The sequence below is a fragment of the Procambarus clarkii genome, chromosome 20 (assembly GCF_040958095.1).
Source record: "Procambarus clarkii isolate CNS0578487 chromosome 20, FALCON_Pclarkii_2.0, whole genome shotgun sequence".
Taxonomy (NCBI): Eukaryota; Metazoa; Arthropoda; class Malacostraca; order Decapoda; family Cambaridae; genus Procambarus; species Procambarus clarkii.
This window is the reverse complement of record NC_091169.1, coordinates 48,224,377-48,235,188: the sequence shown is the minus strand read 5'-3', so window position 1 is coordinate 48,235,188 and position 10,812 is coordinate 48,224,377. Positions and strand designations below refer to the sequence as shown.

At 47.6% G+C, this 10,812-nt stretch overlaps 1 protein-coding gene across 1 annotated transcript in view; it reads right to left on the bottom strand.

Annotated features, from left to right (window-relative positions):
* Window positions 1-8,660, bottom strand: part of LOC138366878 (putative surface protein SACOL0050) — a 13,126-nt gene extending 4,466 nt beyond the window's left edge. Inside the window, exon 1 of the mRNA XM_069328168.1 lies at window positions 8,573-8,660. Coding sequence (XP_069184269.1) covers window positions 8,573-8,660 — 88 coding nt within the window. The remainder of the gene's footprint in view (window positions 1-8,572) is intronic.
* Between the last annotated feature and the right edge of the window lie 2,152 nt (window positions 8,661-10,812).

The window sequence follows — 10,812 nt, the reverse complement described above, 5'->3', positions numbered from 1 at the left end:
ACGGCCCGTCTGGGATGCTGGGACCTCTCTCTCTCTCTCTCTCTCTCTCTCTCTCTCTCGAGAGAGAGAGAGAGAGAGAGAGAGAGAGTGAAGCGATCTATCTACTACTGTCCTCCTTAATGGCTTAAATGTACAGTTCCACGGGTATTTAAGGGGGGTATCTATCTATCCGTGGGGGTATCCACGGGTATCTATCAGGAGCCAAACTCCGCCTACCAGGAGAGAGCGTCAGGGGTATCTCCTACCACACCTAGACAGCGGCTTGTTTTGATGGAAACAACACAACCACCCGTCTGCAATTATCACCTTGGCAGAAAGCGAGGTCACCTGATGCCACCTGACCCGAGGGAAACTATTTACAATTAACACCTGAAATGACTCTAGAATGTTCAGGACCTGACCACCTGGCGCTGCCCATCCTCTCTGACCTGACTCTCGTTGTATGTAAAATATGAAACAAAACCTGTTAGTGGTTGGGCACCATTCCTTCCCTCCGTCCCATCCCAAAAGCTTATCCTGACCCCTTCCCAGTGCTATATAGTCGTAATGGCTTGGCGCCTTCTCCTGAAAGTTCCCTTCCTTCACTTGTACCTGACATTTTTCAGAACAATGTAATCACTACTGTGTTAAATAGAGCCAAACTGTGCTTTAGGTTCCACTAGTTCTATTGGGATCTCGATATTAATTTCCTGACGAAATTCGATACAATTTGATACAAATTTCTATAAGAATTTTTTTTACAAAAGAAATGTTGTCCTATTCAGATCACGACAGTAAAAAAAAAAAAAAAAGATCCAATATATATGAAATTGTCCGTCTATGGTTTTATTAGCAATTCGGTCATTAATCAACTGAGCAAATTGCTGCAACAATGTGGATAAGAATGTGGATAAGAATATGGATAAGAATGTGGATAACTTAACTTTGGATAACTTTTGGTTTAATTTTTTGTCAACGTGAATACTGGTGCTCGCATTCCATATTTAAGGACAAGGAGCCCAACCGTTTATGCTGCATTAACGTGTATGTGTAAACAACTACTCCAGCTATGTATTACGGGCTCGCCATAGCCCGTGCTACTTGGAACTTTTTGTTCCATGTAGCGAATCTTAAACAACAACAACAACATGTAACTGTTGGATATATGTTTCATTTGGAACCTTAAACTCGGATAGAGGAGCCTGAAGGGTGTACCTTAGGATAGTTTGTTGATGCCAACATTTTCTTTTATCGGAGATTACTCTTGTGAAATGGATCACCTTTTGAATGAATCTAAATTTAAAATTTTAGATACATACAGGAGCATACAGGATTCATATCTATCTATATAAATAAAAATGGAAATGTTCGTTTGTGCATAACCGCTAATCTCCGAAGGATCTTCACCGATTACTTTGAAATTTTCACACAATGTTCCATTCGCATCCGAGCAGGTTTTTATATACATACTATATAAATGTCACGTCTGTAACGGGAAAAATATATTTTTTTAAAACTGTTTTTCATGTGAGGGAAATCTTCGAAACGTCTGCACCGGCTGTAATTGCTGTAATTGCTGTAATTGCTTTGAAATTCTGATACAACTTTGTATTTGAAAAGGAGCTTGTTTTTATATACCTACTATATACATGCCTCACCTGTGACAGGTAAAAACATGCTTTTTTGAAAAACAACACCATCTGTTGGACGTAAGAGCAACACACGCTATACCAAATATGTTATGATTCCATTTCAATGTTTCTGATTGCATTGATAAATTGAATTTTCATAGATTTCGATTTATTTTCATTTTCATTTTATATTGTGTGACATTGCGATGGAATTGAGATGTGTTGTTTATCATACCGTTCATTTCATGATTATAGTTTGTTTTTCATTTCGTTTTTTTAACTGTTCTAATTTTTTCTCGTGGGAACATCAGATCATTTGGGAATGCATCGGACGAGGGAGTGGGGAATGGTGGGGAGGACGAGGTGGGATGGGGGAGTTTGGGGATGGTGGGGACAAGGGGACGAGGGAATGGAGAATAATGAGGAGGACAAGGGGACAGGGGAGTGGGGGATGTTGGGAAGGAAGAGGGGACAGGGGAGGGGGGAATGGTAGGGAGGACGAGGGAACAGGGGAGTGGGAAATGGTGGGGAGGACAAGGGGACATGGGAGGGGGGAATGGTGGTGAGGGTGAAGGGATAGGGGAGTGGGGAAAGGCTGGGAGGACGAGAGGACAGGGAAGGGGGAAATGGTGGGGAGGATTGGGGCACAGGGAAAGGTTGCTGAGCTACAGTAACGCGTGGCCGGGTCCAGCTAGTACATTTGTAAAATATTAGCTGACTTGCATTAATAAACAACAATGTCTCGGCGGTAAAACTGCATTCGGTTTATGTTTTTAAAGTCTCCCCCTTGCTTGTTTTTTTCCCAGGAGTTTATTTTGCCTGTAATAAAGTTTTTTTCCTTTTCTTTTCCTTATCGAATGTTGAATATAAAATATTAGTTATACATTAATCTTATGTAATATTTGTCTTTCAGAAATGTTTATTAGATGTTTATAAGTTATATACTTCTGTGTTTGTATGAATTCGAAGAATTATTATAGTTTGTAAGTGTAACTTTAAATGAGAATTCGTTATTATCTTTATAAATGTTTATTCATTCCAACTGCAGTTGATTAATCATGTGAGTATTGTTTCGTTCTTGTTTGTTTTGTGATTGGCTCTCTCACGTGTTCTTGTGTTTGTGTACCCTCCTCCCAGTTCAGCTCGTTGATGCCGTGAGGGGGGGCTTAGTGGGCGGCTGCCGGAATGTGATGGTCCTTGGGACAGTCCTCTGTCCGTTTGTGGCCTTATGCTCCTGCTGCTGTCCTCTCAAATTGTGCTGAATGACTTTTCCTTTTCCTTCTGTTTCGTTTTTCTCCCCCCTCTTCTCCTATCTGCTTGTCATTTTTTGCCAACATCTTTCTTGTTTTGGTTATTCCTTTGGACTTCTTCTATTTTGACGCCCGGGTGCTTGAGGAGGCATACTCTTGCACCCATAGAACTGTAGTACCCAACGTCTCGAGTGAGGGGAACCTTTCATTGTCAAACCTCCTTTCGTCACTGAACCCGATCTCGACGGACTGACGGTTCTTAAGGTGGCGTTTATGGTGCGTATACTCACGACGCACCCCTAGGAGGGCCCCGACATGATCGGCGATAGCTTCTTGTTGGGTGTCCTGCCTCTAATTGTGGCTCCGTGGTGGGTGTGGGGGCACATTCGTGAGTGAAAGTGTTTCTTTTCCTGTCTATGTTGCTGAATGTTCCTCTTGTACCCTCTCAGTCTCGTGGGGTGGGCGACCAAGCCCCCGAGTCGGACTGTATTGGAATGCAGCGGGGCTCTGCAGCCCCTGCTGCATTGGGCCCCGACCTTGCTCCTCCTTTGACCCTCCTGACTACTCCCCTCCCTCCTCTGTGGTTGGGTCGAGTCCCAAGCCCCCGGTGGTGACCACCTCGTCCCCTGGCACGGCTCAGTCTCTAGTTGTGACCACTGTGCCATTTAACCCAGAACCCCTCTCTGGGGGTTCTCAACGCCGTCCTCGACACGGCCGCACTCGCTCGATTCCTTCCTGTTCTAATGCCTATCAAGCCTTGTTTGGTCCCGCTTCGTGGGCCAGATATTTTGATCTCCTCCCTCTTGATTCTGCACCTGACGATTTCTCCCTTCATAGGCACCTTGTTGATTCCATAGATGCCTCTGTCACCTTCAACCCCACCTATCTCAGTACACGTGTCGTTGCTGCTCCTTCTCAGGATGCGGCCTCCCGCTTGGCAGCTTTATCCTGCCTTGGCGAGACCCCTGTTCAGGTCTCCAAGAACGCTCAGTTGAATGCCAGTGTTGGCACTATATTCCTTCCGCCCCATGTTGCAACCGATGTTCGGAATCTACAGGACTGCCACGATGATATTCAGCATATCCTTGAGGCCCAGGGCCATTCTGTCCTCCGGGTAGACACATTTACTCGTCCCCCTCGTGGTCGTCGCCGTCAGCCACTTCGGGTTGTGAAGATTACTTTTAAAGGTAGGACCCTTCATTCTTGCTGGTGCCAGGTGCTCTGTCCAGGAGTACATTCCTTCTCCTAGGCTCTGTAACAAGTGCTGGAGGTTTGGGCATGGTGCCCTCCGCTGCTCTGTGACTGTCTCTCTCTGTCCTTTGTGTGGTGGCGAAGGTCACTCTAAGTCGGAGTGCACTTCTCCCGAGGCTCGTTGCCTCAACTGCGGTGAGGCCCATCCTGCCTTCTCCCGTGCGTGTGTCCATTACAAGCTTGAGGCAGCCGTCCTCAACTTGAAGCACCGGGAGCGTTTATCTTTTCCTGAGGCGAGGCGCCAGGTTCACCGGTGTTATATATAGAGGTATGTTCTATGGGGGGATCTAGTATTAAATGGATGTTATCTTGAGATGATTTCGGGGCTTTTTAGTGTCCCCGCGGCCCGGTCCTCGACCAGGCCTCCACCCCCAGGAAGCAGCCCGTGACAGCTGACTAACTCCCAGGTACCTATTTACTGCTAGGTAACAGGGGCATTCAGGGTGAAAGAAACTTTTGCCCATTTGTTTCATGTAGGGGCAGTAGTTAGAATAAAGATGTATCTCTAGCAATGGAGATCAGTAAGGCCCGGCCCCAAATAAAAATAACAGTGAATATTAATTGGCTACCAGATATTGTCAGTCTAGAGGTTGATCATTGATCTCCTACACAGGAAGAATGGATACTCCTTTAACTAACTTATTTATTAACCCCTTAACAACCTCCATATACATTCACACCAATAACAATAATAATAATTACTTTACCACACTATCTTACGTTAAAAGCCTTGGTCCACATAAGCAGAATACAAGGTTTACACTGAGAACAAGCTAGGGTAAAGTACTACTAGTGAAGAGCTAGAAGCTTGAGTCAGCTTAGGGTAGGGAGACCACGTGGTTCCACTGGGACCCCTTTAGTATAACTAGGCATATAAACACTAGGAACACCTAATTCATACAAAGTATAATACTCTACACATTAGAACACGCCTATGCCAGACAACGTGGACACAATACAGTATACTTATCTTGGTAATTAGACACAGAAATAGAGAGACAAGAGGTAGAGGAGGAAGTTCTTTTCACCACAACGCCAGCCCAGAGAAGGCAGACCGTCTCCAGTCTCCTTCCTCAGCTGCCTTGCTGCCGGCAGATTACCCAACTAATCGTACAGCAGCCCTATATCCAAGTTTACTCAGATCTTCTTTAATACTTTCTAATCATTTGTAAACATAGTTGATGCCTATTTATTTACTTAATAATCAACCCCAAGCTCAGTCTTTAAATGCTCTTTGAGAAACAAGAATCGTCTTACGTCTGGCAGGAAAGATAGACAAATACACCTCGCCATGCGTCCCACTACTATAAGGTAGTTTATTTAGCTCAATTTGACCTCTGGTTTCCAATTGAGGAGCCCAGGGTCGTAACAACCGGCTCCCGCCTTATGCTAACTTCTCTTATGCTCACGTGTTACGCTCTTCCTCTCCTCGTCCTTCCCACCTTCCTCAGACTCGCAACCGTTTCCGGGCCTTGGACCCTGATACGCCTACTGCCCCCTCCTCTGTTCCTTTGAGTTCTGTCCTGAAGGGTCCCCCTCCTGGTCCTCTGTCTGGGGGTTCCCATTCTCTCTACCCAGTCTGTCATGTCTCCTGTGTCTTCTTCCTCGTTTCCCTCCGATCCTCCTTCCCATCCTTCTCCTCCGTCTATCGACTCTCCCCGCCACCTGTCAGTGAAGGCTGATGTTGAATTCGCGATTTTGGCCCCTTTGTGTCTGTCTCCAAGAGCCGATGCTTGGTGCTTGTCCTGGTCGCTTTCATGGATATTCCTTTCTCTTTCCCCAAATCCCCCCCCCCCCTCTCGGCTGTTGCTGGGGCTCCCAACTCTTCCGCTCTTTTGATTCACTCTGATGTTTCCTTCGTCCCCTTACTTTTTCCTTCGCCTCTCCATTGTTCTGCTGCTCGTATCTTTGTGGGGAATTGGTACACCGTTTGTTCCATTTATCTTCCCCCGAGTGTCTCTCTTTCTCTTCCTGATCTGAAACACCACCTGCACTTCTTGCTGGAGCCTGTGCTCCTGCTGGGTGATTTAAATTGTCGTTATGTCCTTTGGGGTAATGTTCTGACGAACACCCGAGGCCGCCTTCTTGAGCCGTTTATCTTCCCTTCTTCCCTGTCTCTTCTGAATTCTGGTGAGCCCACTCATTTGGACTCTCGAACTCGCACCCTTTCCTGTCTTTCTCTTTGCTCTTCTTCTCTTTACTTAGATTTCACGTGGCAGGTTCTTGATGACCTCCATGGCAGTGACCATTTCCTCATCCTTGTTACCTTTTTCTCTTTTCACCCTCCCCTCTCCTTCCCTAGGTGGCAGTTTGCTAAAGCGGACTGGCACCTATTTACCCTCAGTGCTGCTCTCTCTGACCTCTCCCTTCTGCCTCTCCTTCGCTCTCTCCTCTTTCATGACACCGTCTTCGGCACTGCCCTCCGCTCTATTCCTCGCTCTTCCTCTCGGTGTCCACAGAAGTGCGTTCCCTGGTGGAATGCAGACTGTGCTCGGGCTGTCCGCTGTAAGCGTGCAGCCTGGAAGAGACACTGCCGTCGGCAGACGGCCGATTCTTTTGTTTTCTTTCGGAAGGCGAGTGCGGTGGCCTGCAGGACCATCCATACGGCTAAACGTGAATGTTGGGCATCTTTATGTCTCTACCATTACGTCCGAAACTCCTCTGCCACAGATATGGAAGCGTATCTGCAAGATAGCGGGTAAGTTCGTTCCCGATGCTTCACCGGTCCTTCACCTCTGTGGTACAATGTGACGCATACATTGCAGGTCGCTCTGGTTTTAATCTTCCCCAATCTTTCCTTCTTCGTAAATCTGTCCTTGACTCTCGTTCTTTAGATTTCTGCACTCGTCTTCAACTTCCCTATAACGATCCCTTCTCTCTCTCTGAGCTTCGTTCTGCCCTGGCCCTCTGCGGTTCTACGGCTGCAGGCTCCGATGGCCTTCATTATGAGATGCTTCGCCATCTCCCTCCGTGCACGTCTTGGTATTTACTGAGTCTGTATAACCGGATCTGGGAGTCGTCGTCAGTCCCAGAGGACTGGCTAGATGCCGTTGTCCTCCCTGTTCGCAAACCGGAATCTCTGGGAACATCCCCTAAGGACTTTCGCCCTATTGCCCTCACAAGTTGTGTCTGCAAACTCTTTGAACGTATGGTTAACGTTCGTCTGATGTGGTTCCTGGAACACCATCACCTCCTCTCCCCTTCTCAATTTGGTTTCCGCAAGTGCTGCAGCACGACAGATGTCCTGGTGAACTTGGAGGTCTATATTCGTACTGCTTTTGCTGCGAGGACCTCCGTTGTTGCCGTCCTTTGACCTGGAAAAGGCTTACTACACCACTTGGCGATATCATATTCTATCCCAGCTTCATTCTTTTGGCCTTCGTGGTCATCTCCCTCTTTCTCCACAGCTTCCTCTCTCGTTGTTCCTTTCGGGTGAGGCTTGGTACCACTCTCTCTCCCTCTTTTCAGCAATACAAAGGTGTGCCCCAGGGTAGTGTTCTGAGCACTACTCTTTTTCTGGTTGCCCTCAATGGTCTTCTTTCCTCAATTCCTTCAGGCGTCTTCTCCGCTCTCTATGTCGATGATCTTACCCTTTGCTGTCAGGGTGATGATTTGCCTCTCCTTCAACGCCGGCTTCAACTTGTGATTGATGCCGTGTCGTCTTGGGCGACCGATCATGGCTTCAAGTTTTTTACGTCTAAGACTTGTGCCATGACTTTTACTCGGAAACGGGTCGTTCTTCGTCCCTCTTTGTCACTTTATGGTCATCCCCTTGAGTACAAAGATTCCGCGAAGCTTTTGGGGATATTCTTTAACACTCGTTTGTCTTGGTCTTCCCATATCTCTTACCTCCGTGTTGAGTGCTCTAAGGCCCTTACCCTCCTTCGGGTCTTGCCCCATACTTCTTGGGGGGGCAGATAGGCGCACTCTCCTTGCTCTTCATTCCTTTCTCGTCCTGTCTAAGCTTGATTATGGTTGCCCTACTTACTCGTCTGCTTCTCCTTCTACTTTTCGCCGTCTTGATGCTTTGCACCATACTGGGTTGCGCCTCGGTTCTGGTGCCTTTCATTCGACTCCTGTCCTCAGCTTGTATGTTGACACTGGCTTCTTATCTCTCCAGGACCGCTGTGATCGCTCCTGTCTTCGTTATCTTGCGCAGTCCTTGCAACATTCTTCCTCTCGCCTCTGTCGTGCTTTAGCTTTTACCCCTCCTGCAGTTCCTGTTCCTCTTCACCACCTCCCTCTTTCTGTCCGGTTGTCTCTCTTACAGGATTCTCTTTCCATTCGTGTTTGTAATATTTCTCCTTGTGTTGTTCCTTCTTTGTCCCCGTGGAGAGTCCCCCTTCTGCAGTTTTGTACATCCTTGACCCGCATCACTAAAGCTTTTACCCCTCCTTCGGTTCTAAAATGCCTTTTCCTTGAGCACTTTTCTTTTCACTCCCGCTCCGTTTCCGTCTTCACCGATGGGTCTAAGTCTTCGGACGGAGTTGGCAACTCTGTTGTTTTTCCTGATCACACTTATGTGTCGCTCACCTCCGGAGACTAGCATCTTCACAGTGGAGCTTTATGCTATTCTCTCTGCTCTTCGTCTCCTGCTCTCTCGTTGTCAATCTTCCTTTGTGGTTGTTGACTCTCTTAGTGCCCTCATGGCTCTCGGGTCCTTTAATCCGGTTCATCCAGTTGTTGTCGAGATCCAGCATTGGCTGTTTCTTGTTCACAGTAATTTTAAGTCGGTTGAGTTTTTTTGGGTTCCCAGCCATATTGGTGTCTCTTTAAATGAGCATGTGGATGCTGCCGCCAGGGAAGCTGTCCGCTCTTGTCCCATCTCTCGTAAAGGTATTCCGACTTTTACCCGGTTATCCATTCTTCAATTCTTACCTGTAGGCAGGCTTGTTGGTCGTCTGTTACTGGTAACAAACTACGTTCTCTTAAAAGTTGTGTGTCCTCGTGGCCGTCCTCCTACCACCGTAACAAGCGATGGGAAACGGCTCTGGCGAGGTTGCGTATTGGCCATACTCGCTTAACCCATGGTCACTTGATGGAGCGCCGCCCTGCTCCTTATTGTCCTAATTGCATTGTCCCTCTTACAGTCATGCATATCCTTGTTGAATGTCCTGACTTCCAGGACAAGCGTGTGTCTTGTTTTCCGACCGTCCCCAGTGGTCCCTTGTCTCTCGATAGTATTCTTGGTGACTGGGATGCTTTTGATATCGAACAAATCCACAAGCACAAATCCAAATCCTGATTTGTGCCTCTCCGAGGCACAAACCAGGCTTTTACACAACCCTTCCCCCCTGCACCCGGCTATGTCAATAGGCCGTTCCTGGTTTGTGCCTCGGAGAGGCTACGGGATCCAGTAAGTTCAGTAGAACTACGGTTTCAACCCTTTTAACCCTGTCGTAGCTCCGTCGATTAAGGCAGTGTCTGGGATGCTCCTGGACGCAGGTTCGAATCCTCGTCACGGCCCTTGTGGATTTGTTCATTTGATGCATCACGTTAGTGTGATCTCTGTGTGTGCTTTTGATATCGTCCGCCTTACGCGTTTTTGTTGTATTGGCATCCTTGGTGATATTTAGCGCCCTCTGATTATCCCGCACATTTGATGGTGCTACATAGCCTTCCCGGTTTGGTGCCTTCTTTTGATAATTACTTACTTGTGTTTCTATAGTTAAGCGCATACAAATTATTACTCAATAGAGCAAAAACTTTACCACAAAAGGTGTGTCTGGTCACAAACTACACAGTCTCTTTCCTTTCCTCCGTCTCTCCCATCATTCTTCCATCTCTCTCTGACCCTCCCTCCATCTCTCTCACCCTCCCTCCATCTCTCACCCCTCCCTCCATCTCTCTCACCCTCCCTCCCACCCCTCACTTCTCCCCCATGGTCTTCTCTCGCCGGAAATCATCATTTGCAAAACAAAATTCGTCCCAAAGGACCACAAAGTGAATTTTGTTCCCGCAGCCTCACAGGAAATTACGTTTTCACTCCCTTTACAGAGTTGCCCAACATTTTCCCCCCACTGCTCTGGCACTGCCGGCTACTGCAGTGACACCGTGCTATAGTGACACAGGTACTGCAGTGACACCGTGCTATAGTGACACAGGTACTGCAGTGACACCGTGCTATAGTGACACAGGTACTGCAGTGACAATGTGTTATAGTGACAAAGGTACTGCAGTGACAACGACTATAGTGACACAGGTTATCTTCTTCTTATCTTGAGATGATTTCGGGGGTTTAGTGTCCCCGCGGCCCGGTCCTCGTACAAGCCTTCACCCCCAGGAAGCAGCCCGTGACAGCTAACTAACACCCAGGTACCTATTTTACTGCTAGGTAAAAAGGCATAGGGGGAAAGAAACTCTGCCCATTGTTACTCGCCGGCGCCTGGGATCGAACCCGGGACCACAGGATCACAAGTCCAGCGTGCTGTCCGCTCGGTCGACCGGCTCCCTACTACAGGTACTGTAGTGACAACGACTATAGTGACACAGGTACGGCGGTGACAAAGTGCTATTGTGACACAGGTACTGCAGTGACTCCGTGCTTTAGTGACACAGGTACTGCAGTAACACCGTGCTATAGTGACACAGGTACTGCAGTGACACCATGCTATAGTGACACAGGTACTGCAGTGACAACGTGCTATAGTGACACAGGTACTGCAGTGACAACGTGCAATAGTGACACAGGTACGGCAGTG